Source organism: Physella acuta, unplaced genomic scaffold (genome assembly GCF_028476545.2).
Source record: "Physella acuta isolate Inbredline_101_S28 unplaced genomic scaffold, ASM2847654v3 ptg002106l, whole genome shotgun sequence".
Classification (NCBI taxonomy): Eukaryota; Metazoa; Mollusca; class Gastropoda; family Physidae; genus Physella; species Physella acuta.
Window position 1 is genome coordinate 41,484 of NW_026733607.1, and position 21,017 is coordinate 62,500.

The window sequence follows — 21,017 nt, forward strand, 5'->3', positions numbered from 1 at the left end:
ATATTTTTTTATGTGACCAACTCTGTTTTAGCAGAACTCTCTTTACATTAATTATATAACACCATAAGAAGTGTTTCTTTAGCATATCCAGGACAAGGTTGTTTGTGTTAAATAGTTTATGACAAATCAGGTATATGCACTAGTGCAGACTTTTATTTGTATGTCCTGTGATTTCACTTCCACTATTCATATTCAAGCACTTGCTTGTGATAAAATAATAAGTACCTGCAATTAAAAATGAGTAGAGTAAATGTAACATCAACTACAACTTCCTTATATTTTTTTTTAGAAAATGGTTATCAATATTTAATTTACTTAAATTTGAAGTTTTTTTTGTCTTTAAACAAAGTGGAAACATTTTTAAAAAATATTGTTACCCTTCACTATTAAGTACTTCTCCAGCAGTAGCTCTTTTGATAAGTTGATCTTCACACCTATACCACTGTTCTTTAAGAGATCGTATGTAGCAAGTGTAGTGACCTGACTCAATGGTTCCATAGTGATTGACAACAGCAAATAATGAATATCTGCTGATCAAATATGGTAGCGCCTTTTTTATCACCATCGCCTTTTTTATCACCATCGGCATGTTTATAATTATATATAAATATATAGGCATATCAATATTAAATATCAATGTATACACACGATTTATATATCAATGTGTAATTACAATACTTTTGTTAAAGGTGTGCCACTAACTAGCTTTGGTGAGAAGTGGACAATGTGTCCATGTTTATATATAAAAAAAAAAATATATATATACCAACACATACTTATAAATATATGTTTGGATTTATATATACAAATGTATACAAATACAAGCAGTCTGGAAAGTTTATGAATAAATATATGTATGGATTTATATATACAAATGTATACAAGCAGTCTGGAAAGTTTCTGACACATCAATATGAAGTTGGCATCACTGTTATTCTTTTAGTCATTTGAGTGAGACAAGCTAGCTTAGATGATACCAAAAAATACTCCATCTAATGATGATAATATATAGCTCAAATTTTCCAACAGGTCAAATAAGGTTAGAGAGATATCATAATAAAGCTGAAAGTTATTGAGAAAAATTAATATTTAAAAAGCGTCATCCTTAGTTAAGAAACTTTTCAGGTCATTATTTTTATACATACAAGTTTATTAGCTTAATTTAACTGGGGGAAAAAGAAAAATTTCAAACTTGTTATCACAGCAAAGGTTTGAGGTTGAATGGGTATGTTGACTGTTGTAGCCATTGTTGTTGCTTCGAGATGAAGACATAAAAGGCGTCATGTCTAACTCTTCAGGAAAGGAGACAAACGTTGAAATTTTCTTGTGGTAGCCAGTGGAATGTTCAAATCGCTATTAAAGGTATTAAAATATCTTGAATTGAAATAAAACAAGTTATATATAAAAGTGATAATGGGTTTTTAAAAATTAGCAATTTTTCAGCATACCTTTAAATGAAAACATGCAACAATTGGGAGCTTTTTCATAGTCAGCTGTTTAGTAGATTCTTGATAACTGTGACATTTACTACATTTTATTTTAGCAGAATTCCCTAAGTGTTCTGTTTTTGTAAACCTAAAAAATTGAAAAAGTGATTTATTTTAAATATTAAACTTAACGTTAATGTAATGAAAAGAAAATAGGTCAAACCAACTGTATTACTAAGTTTTTAAAAAAGACTTTCGATGAAAAATTTAAAATATATTTTTTGTACTTGTAGCATTAGTGCCATTACTTTGTATTGAAAATAGAAGCAATACCAGGTTCCTAAATCAATTTTTCCTTCATCACTGTTTTACTGCAATGCACTACTATACTTATTTGTGCTGCTTGTGTATAAGCATTATCATTAAGTATTTTGGCCCATTAATAAGGCTGCCTGCACCCTATTACTATGCTTTCATGAAAAGGAGTAAGGTTAATACAGTTGAACTGCCCATACTTGTTTTGTTTGTCATTATATAATAATCTGCAAAAGCCCCTTATTTGCTGGTTCTGAGTTCTTACAAACCACATTCCAAACCAACAATACCTGTCCATAGTGACAAAGTACCTTTTGATGGATTAATACCAAGAAGTGGTGGATAATGCCAACATTTTCACTTGGCTATATTTTAAAATAAAACTAAGGGACAGTGTGGCCTATGCATAGAGCACTAAGCTGTTAACCCAAAAGTCTTAACCCGGTGAGCCCGACAGGCCGGAAAACCGGCTTCAAAATTAGGCATATATGTCCGGAAAGCGGGTTTTCCGGCCCAATGATCTAACGTCATAGTCCTAGGGGCTGGTATACCATCTTATTAAATATAATTAGCGACGTACTGAATAAAACGGCGCAAATGTCTTTTTAGTGCTGGATTATGATTCTAAAAATAGATGTTGGGGAAAGGTGAAAGTGTTTGCATTTCGTAAAATACATTGTAATCACACAAAAAAATTGGTTATTTTATATTATTTTATTATTCGGTTATAATTATTATTATAATAACAGTAAATAGATAAGTTACTCTAGTTTTGTCATTATGTTTAGTAAGTACATAAAACAATTATCGGTATATTAATATTTTATTAGTGCAAACTTTTGGTGTAGGCTACAAAATATTTTTTTTAAACAATGCCGCCAAAATGAAAAACTGATCCACAACCATCGACTGTGTACGTTTTATATACATTGCTATGTTCATACATTGTAAAAAAATAAAGAATTTCGGAATCTTGCTGAATCAATGTTTGATACTGAGCCTTGATAACGAATTTGGCTTGATTATCTCAAACAGTTCAAAAGTTATAGGCAAAGTTAGAAACAGATAAGTGAAAATTGGTTTGGGCCTGGGATCTCAGGAAATGAGAGAAATTAGGCCAGGGAGGCCCAGGCTCAAAGGGTTAAGTTCGAATCCTGGTTCAAGTCAGTAGAACGTCCCAGAGTCCACCCAGCTCTGATGCGTACCTAATGCTATTGGAGAGTTCAACTGTGGTAGCAAGAGCACAGCTGATTTTCTGCAGCTCATTGGCTGCAAGCTCCATCAAGTCATGAAGCAGAAGGGCTCAAAAAGAGACAGGAAAAGAGTTCAGAGAGCAGAAAAAAAGGCTAGTCTAGAAATCAAAAGGAGGAGAAAGGATATGGCAACGGCAAATGCTTTGGCACAGCAGGAATTTTCTGACCAAGAGGGAGGCCCTTCCTATTTATCAGGAGCTTTTTAATTATTTTTTTTCCCCATTTTCTTTTCCTTTAGAATTATTTTTACTGTCCGTGTTAATTCCCTGTTCTTTCATTTGCCTTTTGTAATTTAAAGTTGTAATGCAGTTTTAAACATATGTGATTGCTAGTCCTATCACATTTTTTTTTTAAAAATGTATGACTTTTTTGCATTTTCTCTCATTAGAATTTTCTATAAATCCATTATTTCAAACAAGCATATCCTAAAAAGTTTTTAACAGAATGCATTGAAACTTACACAGTTGTTACTACGCATAGTTACCTAAAACCGGACTAAAACTTGAAAAGATAGCATTCTTTGCTTTGATTTTACACCCTTTTTGGAAATGTATTTTGCTTTTTTGAAATTCAGTTTACTCAATAGTGCCATAATTTCAGACAAAAAAATTAAAAAACTATCTAACAGAATGCAGTGAAACTTTCACATCTATATATATAATTCTCTTCTGGGAGCCGTTAGAAAACAAGCTGCAAGCGCGCCTTTGCAGTCCCCTCTCTTCCTCTCTATTGCTACCCCCCCCCCCCCCACCACCACCCCTACATGGCCTGGTGAGTTGTAGTTCACTCTAAATGTTTACATTTTACAATCATAGAGCCGGGTTTGGTGACGGCTATTAGGGGCAGATAATTTAGTTTGAAACGATTTTAAAATTAGAGGAGGTAACTAAGAGGAGGCTGCTTTCACGGGGGGGGGGGGGGGGGTTAGTGTTTTAAAGCACATATTTTCAGTGGCAGCATTGGTACTGTCGAATTCACAAATTATGAATTACTGAAAAGTAGAAAAAAAACCAACTAAATTAAAATAGCGGCGTATGATATGCCGCGGGTCGGCTCGTTAGTTATAATACATGTCTGTCTATAATCTGAGAGAAAATTTTAAAGATAGCAATGTTTATGTAGAGTGTACAGCCTTTTCAATTACATTTTTTGGTTTTTCTCAAAACTATGTTTTTTGCCCAATATCATGATTTCTAATTAGGATATCTCAAAAACTGTTTGTCAGAATGCATTAAAACTTGCACAGCACTTATACAACTTGTTTATCTATAAACTGATAGAAGCTTAAAGAGTTATTTTTGTTTGTTTACTTTTTATGGCCTCTTAAAATGTACATCTCCCTATAAAAGGCTTTTTTTCACTAAGTCAAACGGAAAAAAATTCATATCTAAAAAAATGCTGTACTATCTGGAAATCCTTCTATCAGTTTGTTCTCTACCTAAGTCTAAATGTAACTGTAGGATTATATGTTATTATGTCTGATAGTTTTTGAGTTTTCGTATATAAAAATGTATAGAAACTGAAATTTTTTGGTGTTCACCCTTTTTCACCGCCTGTTAAAAATAAATTATATCAATAACATATCAGTATCTTTGTTTTAGATGTGTAAATGGTGTTAAATTTGCCTTTTTAAAAAAAATAAAAAATAACTACTGGTCCCCCCCTTAAGTGCTGACCACAACTTCCCTTCATATGACGAAGTCTAGAAACAAACCCTACTTCATCTGCTTAATATCGCTAGTTCTTAAGAGAGTTACCCCAAAAACCTAATTAAGATTTACAAAGTTTAAAAGTCACAGCTCATAAGTTATTGTCTTTTGAATAAAAATTTCTTTTTGCTTTTCCTAGACTTTTTGAATGTTTTAACACCTTAATTTTAATATCACAATTGTAACATACCTTTTTAAGCATTCCACTAATGATGTAGGTTCATAATTTCCCGGGCTATTTGTGAAACCTTATAAAAATAGGAAATTTAGGAAACATTATTAGCTCTTTCTGATAAATCCAGCCTAGATTATAAAGTTTACATTGACAAACTGTGCTGTAGTACAGGGACCTATTGAGCCAAGAGTACTAGGGCCAATTAAGAGCTGGCTAAGTATATCAATGTGATTGGCATATAATAAAAATTTAGTTCAGATAGATCTATAGATTTGCTAAATATATTTAAATGTACACAATGTTGGGACTATGGGAAAGCATGGTTGTAGTTGGTTTGTATTGCGCTCGACTGATAACCTGGAAAACTATTGTTTAGATCCCTGACACAAGTCTACAGGATGTTCCTGAGTCCAGTTAGCTCTGATGGATACCTGATGCATTAATTTGTTTTGCGTAATTAATTGCAACTACTATGACTTGATCAGATTATATTTGAGAGCCAGAAAAAAGTTATGAAATAATGTGTTTTTATTGTAAAATGCAGTTAAGATTGAAGCAACCTTCAAGAAATCATGAAGGTGTTTAATGAAATAAAAGTGATCAGCATACATTTTTTTCTTTTAAAAACAAATTAAATTGTGTTTTTGTCAAACTTGGGTGTTATCATTTTTCTCAACGAGTGCTGTTTTAGATATTAATATCATGATTATTTTTAACTTTTAAGCTTTCATAGGATTAATGGCTAGTTCTTTTTTTAAACTAAAAATTAGATTCTCATAAAAGTAATATTAATGTATTGAAATTTATACTTCAATATAAATTATACTTAGTTGCATCAAGAAATGCCTGGAAAGCAATGTATGTAGTATGTAAGTGTGTGTCTGTTTGTCTTTTATTCATTACTATACCTTTCATAATCCGATCGCCATGAAACTTTAGGAAGCTGTTGAGAATACTCATGGGGAGATATTTGCGAAAATAAAATGTCAAATTCGCAAATAGAATAGCAAGTGTTTATTGTTTTATATTTATTATTATATCATTCATTACAGAGTGTTGCAGACAAATATTTTGATGAGTTTCAAGAAAAAAATAAAATAATTATTAATATTTGTGCATGGAACTGAAGAGTCGCACCTCGACATTAAAAGAGTCGCAGGTTGCCGACCCCTGCTCTAGAGCAATGATTCCCAAGGGGGGAGGGGGAGGGGGGTTGCGAAGGGCTTACTGGAGGTTGCCAACTGGTAGACTAAACCGAACAAAAAACTTCTATATACAATTTATTTTTAAATGGTCATATTAAACTACAAAAGAAAGAGTGATTCCTCGAATTACCTCTATATACTTTTCTAATTTTTTATCATTTTTCCGGTTGAGCCTTTGTTTTCTCGGCTGACGCTTAAAAAAAACATGAACAGAGTATTGAAGTTTTCAGATTGTTCATAGTCATCATTTTGAGATGAGTCACCAAAAAGATATGGAGGCCTGTTATACCTGAGTTCTTTCGTCTGCATGAATCTAGTTGCAAACGCCAGAGACTTGATTGAACAGGAAGTTTTTAGGTGAAGATCTCATTAAACCTTGCATGTTGAAGATGGTGAAATTTATTCTTGGGGATTCCAGTGCAACAAATATCTCTGTCTAATAATACTATTCAGTGAAGTATAACAGACATGTCCGTAGATGTTTAAGAACAGGGGGTCGGCGTGGTCGAGTCGGTAAAGCTCAAGGTTGCTAAACCGAAAAAGTCTCGAGTTCGAACCCTCTGGCAGATGAGGCTCGTTAGCTGGGGACAGCCACTCTTCTAGGAGAGACAACTCCAAAATTAAACAACTGCTGCCTTGTAGTTTGTTCTTGGTTGGACAAAGGCTATGGAAGCAAATCCAAAAAGAAAACCAGGCTGAAATCAAGTCAATGGCCTCAGTGGCGCATAACCAGTTGACACGTAACGCTTAATTGTGTTGGAGGCGTGGTCGAGTCGGCAAAAAGCTCATGGTTGATAAATTCAAACAAAGTCTCGAGTTCGAAACCCACTGGCAGATAAATCTCGATCCCCTTCAACACTAATAATTAAGAACGAAGAAGAAGAAGTTTAAGAACAAATTTTTAATGAAATCAATCTTTCATCATTGTTTGATTTCAAATTGATGAATCAACAGACGTGAAATATACTAATTCAAATGAAATTAAAGAAGAGTTTCTAACTTGTAGTGAACTTGAAACTACTACAAAAAGTGAAGATATCATGGAGACAAACACATTTTTAGAAACTGTAGGATTGGGAAAATGGCTGTGGGGTTTGTACAGATGGTGTACCATCTATGCTTTGGTCAAAATCGGGTTTTCAGAAAAAAAGGAAAAGATTTAGCTCCCAATTCAACGAGAATCTACTGCATGACTCTCTAGTATGCCCACGTCAGCAAGACTCTTTAGACTCCATTGCTAGAGAAACTTAATTCGATAATAGTTGTAAATTATATTAAATCTGGAGCCCTAAACACTCATCTGTTTAAAGAACTGTGCATAGACATGGATTCTGATCACAAGGTTCTGCTTTTCTACAATACAGTAAGTTGGCTGTTAAAACGAAATGTGAATCATGTTTTTCAATTGAAAGATAAGTCAAGTTGTTCTTGGAGTTCTTGGAAGCGCAAGGGAACAAGACCTTTTGATATACTTTAATGACAGTAGCATACCTAGCAGATATATTCGAACAGCAGAATAGGCTTAACCTGAGGAGTTATTGAAAAGAAACAAATATTATCTCTTTTCAAGATAATCTCAGGTTATTTTTTTCATCAAAGCTGCAAAACTGGCGAAGAAAAATAAATCTTGGAAATATTGTCATGTTTGAGAAACTCTGCAGTGTGGTAGATGAATCTGATTGTGAGATAAAAACAAATTCGAAAGAGCAAATTTCTGGATATCTTGATTCTCTTGAAAGTGAACTACTATGTTGTTTCATAAGGCTAGTGGTAGTGTGTCAGTCAATCATTCCGTTCATCACTATAGATTTTGGAACCATCCCATCATGCAATGCTTTAACATTGCTTTGCATTGTCTTATGATAAGCTATTAGAGTAGGGTTTGTTTATATAACGACTTAAATTTATTTTTTAGTTGCCAGATTTTGCTCTTTCGCATAACATGAAGAAAACATTACTAAAACATATTAAACGGATCAATGTCAAATGATATTTTTGCTAAGACTCATTTTAACAGTAGGGTCGAAAAAACTAATAAATCAAAATATTTAATAATTATGTTAGGGAAGATAATTTTAAAAGAAATTCAACTCACATTAATAAAAAAAATGTGAATGCAAAATCCCAAGAGGGCATTATTACTGGAATAATATAATTATTATATGGTAGTGGTAGGTAAAACATGGATATATTAAATACTGCCTTTTGTTTATTTTATGGATAACTTGTGGTATAATAGTCGATTACTAAGTTGAATCAAGCGGTTCTGATTTGGCGCACTGGGTTAGACTGTGAGCACTATGCATTTATGTTTGCATTTAAATAGCTTAAATAGCGTTAGCGTTTGCGTTTTTGTTGTTTGTGCTTTTTTGCATTTGTGTTTGCATTGTGTTTTTGTTTGCGTTCTCTTTTGTGTTTGTTTTTGTGTTTGCGTGTTGCGTGTTGCATTTGCATTGTTTTTGTGTTTGCGTTTTTATTTGTGTTGTGTTTTCTTATGTGTTTGTGTTTAGTTTTGTTCTGTTCCCAAGTTGGTACATTTAAAAAGATTCACAGTGGCGGAGCAGGAGTATGCAGCTAGTGCAGGGGTCGGCAACCTTTTGAGACGGAAGAGCCAAAAGTTGCAAGTTACAAAATTTAACAGCTTTTAAAGAGCCACAAACATTTTTATTTCAATATTATATTTTATTAGGATTATATATATATATATTGAAATTTTTCGCAGGGGACGGACTAAAATTTCCGAGGGTCGGACACAGTTAAAAGTATATATTTTCTATATAAACTCCATTTCTTCCGGGGGGCTCCCAAGAAATGCCCGGCAGAAACACTGATTGGCTTCTTTACTTTTTATTTTATTCATGCAAGAAAACTCTTGCTTGCATGAATATAGTGACCCGATGATCGTTGGCACTCCAAATGCTAACTTCTTTACCTCATTGTAGTATCCTGGGAGAATATTCCATGCGTCCAATAATAATGCCTCAACTCGAGGCATTTATTTTAGAGCTGTTCAGTTGCGCAGCGTAACGTGCATGTTTTTCTGGACCTCCAAATCTCCTTTCTCCTGAGTTCCGTGAACTTACCACTCAACAAATGTTTGGTTTTCAAATCCAGCCAGATCATTTGAAGCTAACCAGCATCAATTCCAAATGCCTCAATGTTGATCTCATTTGTTTTTTTGTAAGAGGATCTACTATGAACGTCAAAGTGTACTTGCTTTTGTTTTGAATTGCTCAAATCACTCAAGAATCCACCCTTCATTTTGTTTATTGTAATGCTGAAGTAATTCATGTAGCATTGGTTTCATCATGATATTTTTTTTCAAATTTTTCGCTCTCTGTGTCTTCAACAAAAAAAAAGTATTTTTTTTCCCGAAACAATCAACTTTTTCAAGCAAGGCATAGACCGAGTTTTTCTTTCCTTGCAGTTTTACAGTTAGCTCGTTTAGTTCCTTTGTAATATCCACCATGAAGTTGAATGTTTTGATTCGGGATGGACAATTTAATAGAAAGGACATTGAAATAGGGAGCCGCATCTTGAAATCAAAAGAGCCGCATACGGCTCGCGAGCCGCAGGTTGCCGACCCCTAAGCTAGTGCATCATTTATACCCAAACATGACATTGTTTGCTATTTGTGTTGTATGTCCTTTTGTGTCTACATATCTTTGCGAGACTGGATTTTTACTCTAGTTAATAGAATGCAATTTCATCCAATGCATTAAAACAGTTATCAAAAGTAATTTAAATTATACTAGAAAAATCTTTTTTTGATATTTATTAATTTCCTTACTAATTTTGACAGGTAACTTTACTTTTTATAAAAGGGGGTTTGGGAACTTGTGCTCTAGAGCATTCCTGGTGGAATAGCAAAACTATTATTATAGATAGCTGAGTTATTGGGTTTCTTCTGTGAACCAGTTACATAAGTCATATCATAGTATACACCCACACAATCCAGCTCAAGTGTGGAGTAGTTTAAATTCAAAGAATAGCCATTTTGTTAGACATCACAGAAAAGTTTTATTTCTTTTTAAAAAATCAGCCCTACAGATAGAAATTTTCTAGAAAAATTCCAATTTTTTAAATCCAGACATTCTACATACACTGTTTAGCTCACAAAGTGGGGTAACTTGTAAAAATTAAAGACAAATATCGACTTGCTGACCTGGTGTTGGAGAAGAAGAGAATTCAGTAGCCAGAGACTGTGAGTTTAACTTGTTAGTTGCAATACTCTCATCTGTTATTATTGGTATACAGTGTATAGAATTCTGATCAGCTACGGCTGCTGCAGTTGATGAGGATGACAATACATGTGATGAATGAATTGATCCTGGACCAAGATCTAATGAAATGTCCCAAATGGGGTCTATAGTTGTTGAAACATTACTGCAAGAAAAGTATGATTGTTAATATTTTTCATTAGGCTCATCAGCTTTAATAAAAAATAAAATAAAATGCAATAGATATTAAATTAATGAAATATTTACACATCTTAAAAGTCAATACAATTCATGCAGTCTGGTGGGATATTATTTTTCTTAAACTGTGCTGTCTTCTATATTTGAAAATATTTGCTGGGTTGAAATTACAAGTTTAAAGCTCAATTTGGAAAAACTCAGCTTGAATACTTTAGTACGATAAAAGCTACCTTAGTATGATAAAAGGTGCTAATTTGAAGAGAAACTTACTTGCAACGTTTACAAGTTACATCAGATTGAAGACCACCAGTGAAAATTCTGTCTATTATGCAATTACAGTGATGAGGATTACTGCTGCTTACACCATTCATTTCTAAAGCATCAATATTAAAAATAATTAAAACATTTAACTCAAAAGCAGCTATTGTTTCATATACTGATTTGAAATATAAAATGTAATTCTCTGAATAATACTCTGAGCTATTTATGTTTACTTTATTTTCCTAAGAATCAAAAAGTTTCATGTGTTTTAATTGCATCTAATAAAAAAACTAAAAAATCATAAGGAGATTCTAATTTAATAACATAAATAAATAACAAACTGACCTTTGCAGTGCCTATGCAATACATCCAATGCAGCAATAAGAAACTCGTGTGCATCCTGTTGTTCATAACCGGCTAAATGTCTGGCATTTGTCCATACTAAGTGAAGCAATTTATAGGGTATGAATGGAGTTCGAGAACCTGAATAAAACTATTATAAAAAATGGAAAGTAGGAAAGTTAGTGGTTAGTAAATTTTGAGCATATTACAATAATTGTCAAATATAATGACATTCGTAATATATATGACACACTAGAACAAGTAATTTCATAGAATAAAATAATATATTAATACTACAAAAAATCATAAATATTTTAAAAAACTAAAACTTGTGTGAAACATACTATAGTGCCTACTATAGCTGCAAAATCTGTGATTTTATTTTTTTCAAAACTTTAAACACTAAAAATATTTTATATGTCATTTTGCTTTTATAATTTTACCTACATTATCAATCTTTTAATGCTACATATGCTGTTGATTTACGCGCATACGAAAAATATATAGACCTCGTTGCCATGGGGTTAAAAGAAAGTCGCAAGATAGCCCAGGGCAAATTGCACCATGCCGGGGCTTGGTGGGATGTGAATGATTATATTTAGTGAATGAGTATAATACTACTTCTTATCCATATTCTATACCACACTTTAAAACTAACGTATGGGCTATAGCACTACCAGGATAGCACAGGGCGCTAAATTGCACCCTGTTGGCCAAAATATATTAGGAGGGTTTAATCAATGCTTTACCAATAATATATTCTTGACCTTGTTTTCTAAAACTGAGTTATTTAAATGCCTGCACTTGGATCATATTTATCAGGGCACGGGTTTACCTACACTATCGCCCAAAAACACGGGATGCTGGTGGACGCTGCCCTAGCGAAATTGAAAATGATTTTTTACAGAACCCTTCCCCAGAGTGTTCTAATGAACTCACCAAAGTTTGATGGCGATCGGATGAATGGTGTCAAACCAAAATCTACTTTTATTTTTATATAACTGTATATAGAGAAAAATCGCACCCTCCTGTGGCGCCACCCTTGCGAAATTAAAAATGATTATTTTACAGAACCCTTCCAGGTAGTATTCTAATCAACTCCTCGAAGTCTCATGGCTATCAGATGAATGGTGTCAAACCAAATTCGACTTTTATTTTTTATATACCATTATAAAGAAAAAACATATCGCACTCTACGGGGCAGCACCCATGCGAATTTGAATTTTCTTTTCCGCAGAAACCTCCCAAGGAATATTCTTAACAACTTCCCAAAGTTTCACGGCGATGTGATAAGAGGTGTGGTAATCCGTAAAAGACACAGGCACACACACACATTGCTTTTTATATATATAGATAGATACCGTACATAGAGAAAATTCACACCCTCCGTGGCGCCGCCCTTGCGAAATTAAAAATGATTTTTTACAGAACCCTTCCCTAGAGTTTTATAATGAACTCCCCAAAGTTTCATTCCTATCGGATGAACGGTGTTATTGCAATTCACTTTTATTATTTTTATATACCGTATATAGAGGAAAATCACACCCTCCCATGGCGCCGCCCTAGCGAAATTAAAAATGATTTTTTTACAGAACCCTTCCCCAGAGTGATCTAATGAACTCACCAAAGTTTGATGGCGATGCGATGAATGGTGTCAAACCAAAATCGACTTTTATTTTTATATACCGTATATAGAGAAAAAACAAATCAGGGCGCCACCCCTGCGAATTTGAAATTATTTTTTTGCAGAAACCTCCGCAGGAATATTCTTAACAACACCCTAAAGTTTCACGGCGATGTGATAAGAGGTGTACTAATGCATAAAAGACACACACACACACACACACATTGCTTTTTATATATATATATATATAGATAGATGGATGGGATGGATAGATAGATAGATAGATAGATAGATAGATAGATAGATAGATAGATAGACAGACAGACAGACAGACAGACAGACAGACAGACAGACAGATAGATAGATAGAAGATAGAAATTTAAATACACAAATACTTGTAAATTTTAGAAGTATATAGAAGAATCCCTCTATCATAGGCTCTGGTATTTGGTTTTAAGTTTGCTAAAATTACCAGAACCCCAATGAAATTTCACCAACAGCTAAGCAACCATTTTTTAAAAACCCCATTCACCATTCAATTTCAATGACTATTCGAGCCATTTGTTAATTCATCCCATAAAAGGAAATTTTTGTATCAACTTTTTTAGCATATTTATTATTTAAATAGTCATGAAACCAATGTTTGTCCTATGGAGAAACAGTTTATTCTCTATAAAGTACATTTAATAGCTTATTATAGAGTTTTTATATTTGTTTTATTTTCTACTTTTTAGTTATTGTGAATTTTAATTTTTACAAACAATAACACCTTAATTTTCCCATTCCATTTGTTCTTAATTAGCTGTGTTACTCCCTACTCCCCTCAACCGACTGACTGAGCAATCACTAATACTTAATCCTACAATCTCTCTGGAAAGCTGTGCTGGAAGTGTGTCAAATCTGAATTAGAAGATTTGCCTTAATCCCACAGACTACTAAAATAAAAGCTTATAAAATTTTAAACAATCATACTAATCAGACTCTTACTTACCTCTTGGTATAATCTAGCCATCTCACAAACTAAACACTGCTGTGATTCATCAATCTTTTGACAAGCATGTTTGTCTGCCATAAAATAATCACGCAAAATAGGTGTGTGCGCTAAAGACTGCAAAATGCAGTTCATAAAGCATGTGTTGCCCAAATTAATCAAGCCTCTGAGGCCTAGAAAGAAAAAAAAATTATTCTAATTTTAGTACGTTCAAATAATGTAAATAATTGATTTCTTACATCTGCTAAGTACATTTTCTGACCAAGCTCTAACAATCGGTAAAGCCGTTTATTTATCAATATTGTATATTGGAATTTGTAAAGCAACGTGACTTTGAAAGCATTGGTCCCAATACTTTGGATGAAAATTACGGGAAGGGAGTTGTTCAGACAAACTAGTCCACCCTGTTTGGTGGGTGTCATTAATAGGTTAAAATAACATTAAAATAAGTAATGTGAAAAGGTATGAGCCTTTACAATATGTTTCCAAATAAGTGTCTGTTACTGAATTCTGATAGAAAATAGTTAACTGTGAGGTATGTTCCTATAAAAACTAAACTATACAAAATTAATGTGAGAATTTAATTTAATTTCTTAAGTGAAGCTTATTAATTATAGAATGAAACTGGTACAGCAGAAATGTGTGAAAATATCTTGCAAAAGTTCGTGGCAAACAGGCAGAGTTCAATGGAACTCTGTAATCTTCGTCTTTTCATTCTTAATGGTCTTATAAAATACCTGACAACAATACTTTCCACAATGTAAGAATTTAATACCAATGTGTGATGCTTCTGTTACACGCCGCCTTTTAGGATTACATCTTAATAGAATAAGCTCCTCTTCTGAGGGTTCCCAAGGAAAAAAGCGTTGCTTAAGACCTAAAAGAATAAATAATTATAAAGAAAAAGATGACTAACATACTAATCAAAATAATTATAGAACGCCAAGTAAAATAAAACTATGACGCTGTTTAATATTAAACAATGTTCAATGTTCACACTACAGTATTTTTAGTCTTGATAAAGCAATATAATAATGATATATTTTAAAAACTAAAAGTTACAGAAAAAAAAGACACTTTGAAGGTTGATGATTAAACTTAAAGTACAATCAACCACAATAACATTACACAGAAAAAAATAGCCATGGTTACCAAGAATTATTGAAAATAAAAATTCAAATAGACCTATAAGTATTATAAAAAACAAAACTTATGGGACTGTTAAAACTGTGCACTGTTACAAGTTCTATTCCTCTGTTCTCTATGAAAAAAGAGGTAGTGCAGCAGAGTGCTATCACAATCTTTTTTTATATATACAGGTATAACTTGCTATGGTAAGGATGCCAGAAAGACAACAGGAAAAATTAACAATTTTGAACATCAATGGAGCCAGCAGCTAGACCAGTGATTATGGCAGGACTTTTACTCCCCCCCCCCCCCCCCCCCCCCACAATGATCAGGGCTGGTTACCCTTCAAAAACATTTTCAGTAATTAAAGCATAAATTTTCCTAATTAATCAGGTACATCTATTGTCTGTAACTTTTTTAAGAAATATATTTTTGAAGTATAAAGTGGATAAGTCAAATTTTGCATTAGATTAACTTAGATTAGAAAACGTAACAACATGATGATAATAGGCAATGCTGGGACATTGCATTAGATCATGTATAAAAAAAAGCACACTAGCCTGATGACATTGTAGAAAGCTGGCATTTTATTCTTGCTAATTCTTCAAGCTCTGAATCATATACATAGTCACCGCAGATAAAGCAAAAAATTGTTCCATATGAGACATCAATGGCTGCAATAATAGATAAATTGTGCCCATTAATACATAATCCTAATATATTAAAGCCCATGTGTGCACTTCTGTCTCTCTGTCCGCAAAATATTTTCACAGGCTATGATATCAGTATCTTCAGCGATATATGGAGAACTTGATACGGATGTTTGTTGAAAATAATATGTTAGATGTTTTAAATGTATAAAATAAATTTTATTCAAAGAAGAAAAAAAAACAAAGGCATATTCAAATGTAGAAAAGGGGGTCGGCGTGGTCGAGTCGGTAAAGCTCATGGTTGCTAACCGAAAAATCTTGAGTTCGAACCCTCGGGCAGATGAGGCTCGTTAGCTGGGGACAGCCACTCTTCTAGGAGAGACAACTCCAAAATCAAACAACTGCTGCCTTGTAGTTTGTTCTTGGTTGGACAAAGGCTATGGAAGCAAATCCAAAAAGAAAAGCAGGCTGAAATCGGAGTAAATGGCCTTAATGGCGCATAACCAGTTGACACGTAATCCTTAAATGTGATAGAAGCATGGTCGAGTCGGCAAAGCTCATGGTTGATAATTTTGAAAAAAGTCTCGAGTTCAAACCCTCTGGCAGATAAGGCTCGATCCCTCCCAACACTAAAAATTAAGAACGAAGAAGAAGAAGAAATGTCGAAAAACATTTTTAATTATGCAACAGGAAAAGTGTTTATAGAGCTGACAAGCACACAATAAACAATGACGTCACATGCCAGATGTTTACACTAGGGAACGAACACAACACTAATGACATCATCTTCCAATTTTAGAATAACAAGAAATGAACTATTTCTTAATGAATTATTTTTTTCAAATTTGATTTAGTTCTAGATCTAAACTCTATAAACCTACGTTTCAAGACATACGCTATCCCAGAAATGTATACAATTTTCTCGGTCATACATACAAATTACTTTAAAAAACAACATAATGACCATAGAATAGCCAGATTTTTAACGGAATCATTTGAGTCTCTTAATCTCTTAATCAGTGTGTGCATTTAATATGGTGTTCTGTTGACTAATAATGTATATAATTTGGTTTGAAATTTTCAAATCAGAATAGGTAGCCTATGTTATTTTAAATGTGTCGGATTTTTAGCTATTTAGTTATTTCTTTGTTTAGTCCCTAATATTGTTCAACGTGTTATAAAGCACATTTCGTTTTCACCAATAATTATTTTATAAAACAATGTTCTTAAACATGTATAACATTAAAATATACAGGACTATAATTCATGTGTAACGGGTACAGACAGCTAGTATTTAATGGAAACCAGCGAAAAAGCCTCAACGGTTCCATTAAATCATGTGCAGAGGTATTAAAATGAATGTATAGATCTATGTAAGCATAAAAATTTGATTGCAAAAAAAATGTGTCAAAACAATATTGACAGAGTGTTATTTCAATGCCTAAGTTCAGTAAAGATAGAGCAGTTTTAAATTTTAGCGTATGCATACCAGGTATATATACAAATGTGTATAAGCTCAATATCGGGGGAAAAAACTTCAATTAAAGCAGGAATGGAGGTTCTTAGGCGCCATTTAGTTTAAAATTATGGTGTGTGTATGTGTATATATTTATGTATATCTATAATATAAGCTGGCTTTAGAATCTAGAAACACAAAAGTAAAAACAACACGCCATTTACATGTCTTATTATAAATATTGGAGCAGGGTGTATTTATGTAACAAGTTAAATTAAAAATTTTTGATCATCAGACAAGTTTTTACTCTTTTGCATACGTCAACAAAAGAACGTGAAGAAAATATTAAAAACACACACATTGCTAAAACATATTAAACAGAATAAAACTAAGTTAAATATTTAATGATTATGCCTGGGGAGGAAATTTAAAAAGAAATTTAACTAACGCTAAATACACTATAGCTATTGAAGTATAACAATTTTATTTATTCCTACCGCATTAATTTATATATGTGTGTATATATATATATATATGTATATATATATATATATATATATATGTATATGCAACAGAACAGAACAAAACTAAACACAACACAAATGCCACACAAAACACACCACAAATAAAGACACAAACACAAAAGAAAACACAAACACAAAAGAAAACACAATGCAAACACAAACGAAAACATAAAAGACAAAACTCATAAATTTGCATTCACATTTTGCTAGTTATATTAATTGCAACAATAATTCTTTCATGGAGGTCCGCAGAATCTGCATTCACATTTTGCTAATTAAATTATTGCAACAATAGTTCCCTCATGTAGATCCGCAGAATTTGCATTCACATTTTGCTAATTATATTATTGCAACAATAATTCCTTCTTGGAGATCCGTAGATTTTGCATTCACATCTTTTTATTAGCGTGACTAGAATTTATTTTTAAATTACCTCCATTGAAAAATTACAAAACAGTTTAATTAATTCCTTTTTCCGAACCTATTATTATTAAAATGTATCCACTTTTTCCAGGTATCTTAACGAAAATAATATTTGACATTGATCCTTTTAATATGTTTTAGCAATGTGCATGTATTTAATTTTTTCTTAACGTTATGCGAAAGAGTAAAAACAGTGGCTACTCTAAAATAAATTTAAGTAGTTATATAAACAAACCCTACTCTATTACTTATGATGACACTGCGATGCAAGTAAAAAGCACATGTGATGAGTTTACTTTTATGGTTCCAAAATCTATACGAATGACTGACACACTACCAGCCAGCTTATATTATAGATGTATATATATGAGTGTGTGTATGTATATATGTGTAATTCCACCACTGAAAAGTTTAGCATTAATTTAAAACTATATCACAGCTCTTCTTTAAGCTATTGTGCACACAAAGAAACAAGATATTAAATTTACCTATTGGATGCTTTCTTTCATCTGAGTGTTCATGGATGTGTTTTCTTTCATAACAACCAAAGAAAATGCATGACAAACAAGCATGTAAACGAGGTTGAATATCATCACATGTTACACATTTGCAGATTTGAGCCTGTAATTTAAATATTGATTTTTAACAATGGAAAATTTTCCTTAGGTTAATATACTTACTAGCAGTCCTGGCCAGGCCACAAACTGGCCTCTGTGAAAAACCTATCTGTAAAGGACCATTACATGTGTGTTTATTAATCAGCATTACGAAATTATTCACCACAGCGTTTACACGATAGCCCAGGGTGCCAAATCAACCCCTTCCACGCGCCAGTTTCAGTTTAGTGAACAACTATAATACCCCAAGCTTAACTGCAAACAGAAAGGAGCAAACATAGAGAACATTTGATTTAGGAGCTGGCTTCTGTTATTGATTTTAAAAAATAATTTGTAAACAGTAAGTTTGGTGTATAAAATAAATTAAAGGCAGTATTTAAAATACCTACCACTTTGCACTTGATCAATCCCCACTAAATATGTAATTATTTTTTTCCCAACACCAAATAAGGTAATAAAATGTAAATCCCCCCTCCCGATGTAATTTTTTTTAAAGGGAAGTAATTGTGTTTTCCTAATTATCAAGGGACGTAATGAGAGCTAAAGGACTAAATGTAAATAATTTTCAGAAACAAATTAGAATTTTTGTGAAAGGTAATACATTTTTTTAAATTTTGTTTGATGGAAATGCCGACAATTATCACTATAAGTTTGAAAAATGAAAATTGTTTTACAACACCTTCAATATTAGTTTTTTAAATCATGAATTTAGACGATGAGCACTTAAGAATTGTTACACTATGATGATTTATTATCTATATATATAATTCTCTTCTTCAAAACAAGCTGTAAGCTCCCTACCACCCCCTTTTGAGCTGTGGTTCTCACTAGATAAATGTTTACATTCGTAGAGCCGGGGCGGCTATTAGGGGCAGATAATTTAGTTTGAAACCATTTTAAACTTAGGGGAGGTAACTAAGAGGAGGCTGCTTTCACGGGGGGGGGGGGGGGGGGGGTTAGGTGAAAGGAGGGTGGGGTTAGAATCGTCCTTAACGACCTACTGATAGTGTTTTAAAGCAAATTTTTTTCAGTGGCAGCATTGGTACTGTCGAATTCACAAATTATGAATTACTGAAAAGTAGAAAATAAAAGAACTAAATAGCGGCCTATGATATGCCACGGATCGGCTCGTATTCTTGTATTTCTTTGGAATCCGCGGTTTGCTGGCACATACAGAATTGAACTTTATATATTAGATAATGAAATCGCTATATAAACTATGGAAATACAAAATGAAAGTTTGGATGCTGATATGGAACAGAAGATCATGACATTTTCTGTTGCATCACTTTAGAAGGCAAATTTTTTTCTTTGTAATAAAGCACTATATGTTTGCAGTGTATTTTTGTTTAATATTTAAAAAAAAAACATTTTTAATTAATCATAAGATAAGGCTTAAAAAAATCTAATAAATATAAAACTTCTTGAAATTAAATGATGAATAAAAAGTAGGCCTAGGCCCTATATAAATAATTAAATAAATATTGATCTGCAGACTGAGCTTAATGTTGGGTCCGAACGGTGGCCATGGGTATAGGGACTTGGGTCCTCATAGTGGCCAGGGATATTAGGACCCAGGTCCCAATAGCCATTTCCATAATTAAATTCTAGCCCTAATTAAAATTAGCTAACAATAATACAGTCCATATACAATTTATAGCCTACCTTATAAATAGGCCTAGAATTTGCAATAGTCTACATACATTTATTTTTTCTAGATGAGTAGTCTCATAGTGCGGCCTATGATTATGATCTAGAATGTAGTGCATGTAGCCTACATCTTACTCATTTAGAAAAAATAAATCTTTGTAGACTATTGTTGTAGTAATAATACTGTAATAATACTAGGCCTATAAGTAACTTAATCTACAGTGGACTATTTTTCGTACTAGATGAAGATCTAGATCTAGGTGTGACAAACAAGGGTTTTTTTTACCTTTTTACGACGAATATCATCAGAAGAACAGGCAACAAAGTATGAATAAATACTTTGAAATGTATCTGTTCCTGTTGATACTTTATAATCCTGTAAATGCTGGCAACCATTGAAACTCATTTTCCAAATACTCAAACAAATCCAAACAGTTGAATAGAACTAGATCTAGATTAGATAAAAATCTAGATAGATCTCTTGATCTAGTAACTAGTTATTAGATGTCTAGTCCTAGATCTAGTAAGAGATCTAGAATCTTGATGGTACTGAAAATAAGTGAAATGTACTATTATTAGGGCCTAATCAGTTATTAATGTTTTAATGTAGGGCTAAAGTAGGGTAAAATCACGATATAGCGTCCTGAATAGCTCAGCAGTAAAAAAAATGTAAACAATAGACTACAGTCTGCAACACCGTTCCGAAACGCAAACCAGAAGTGTTTTATTTATACCGTAAATGCTGTAAGCGTTAGTTTATTCAGCGCTCTAATTTTTTAATGCTTGTTCAGCGCAGTCTTTTTTAATACAGAGCGTTTTTATAACTTTGTAAAAACTTTTCCTTTTATA

The 21,017-nt window shown here is 32.8% G+C and overlaps 1 protein-coding gene across 5 annotated transcripts in view; it reads right to left on the minus strand.

The window, feature by feature from the left end:
• Nucleotide 1: 1 nt before the first annotated feature.
• Nucleotides 2-21,017, minus strand: part of LOC131932179 (ubiquitin carboxyl-terminal hydrolase 22) — a 26,700-nt gene continuing 5,684 nt past the window's right edge. For 2 of the 5 annotated variants that reach the window (XM_059289040.1, XM_059289039.1), the window contains exons 2-14: nucleotides 20,455-20,717; nucleotides 18,390-18,522; nucleotides 15,409-15,522; nucleotides 14,496-14,597; nucleotides 13,721-13,893; nucleotides 11,109-11,256; nucleotides 10,773-10,875; nucleotides 10,250-10,470; nucleotides 4,895-4,952; nucleotides 1,449-1,575; nucleotides 1,193-1,353; nucleotides 378-530; nucleotides 2-225 (exon numbers count right to left, since the gene is read on the minus strand). In XM_059289040.1, coding sequence (XP_059145023.1) covers nucleotides 183-225; nucleotides 378-530; nucleotides 1,193-1,353; nucleotides 1,449-1,575; nucleotides 4,895-4,952; nucleotides 10,250-10,470; nucleotides 10,773-10,875; nucleotides 11,109-11,256; nucleotides 13,721-13,893; nucleotides 14,496-14,597; nucleotides 15,409-15,522; nucleotides 18,390-18,522; nucleotides 20,455-20,574 — 1,656 coding nt within the window. In that variant the 5' untranslated portion in view covers nucleotides 20,575-20,717 and the 3' untranslated portion in view covers nucleotides 2-182. Of the gene's footprint in view, nucleotides 226-377; nucleotides 531-1,192; nucleotides 1,354-1,448; nucleotides 1,576-4,894; nucleotides 4,953-10,249; nucleotides 10,471-10,772; nucleotides 10,876-11,108; nucleotides 11,257-13,720; nucleotides 13,894-14,495; nucleotides 14,598-15,408; nucleotides 15,523-18,389; nucleotides 18,523-20,454; nucleotides 20,738-21,017 lie in introns of those variants that run through there. The other 3 variants (XM_059289042.1, XM_059289043.1, XM_059289041.1) reach the window with 3 other exon arrangements.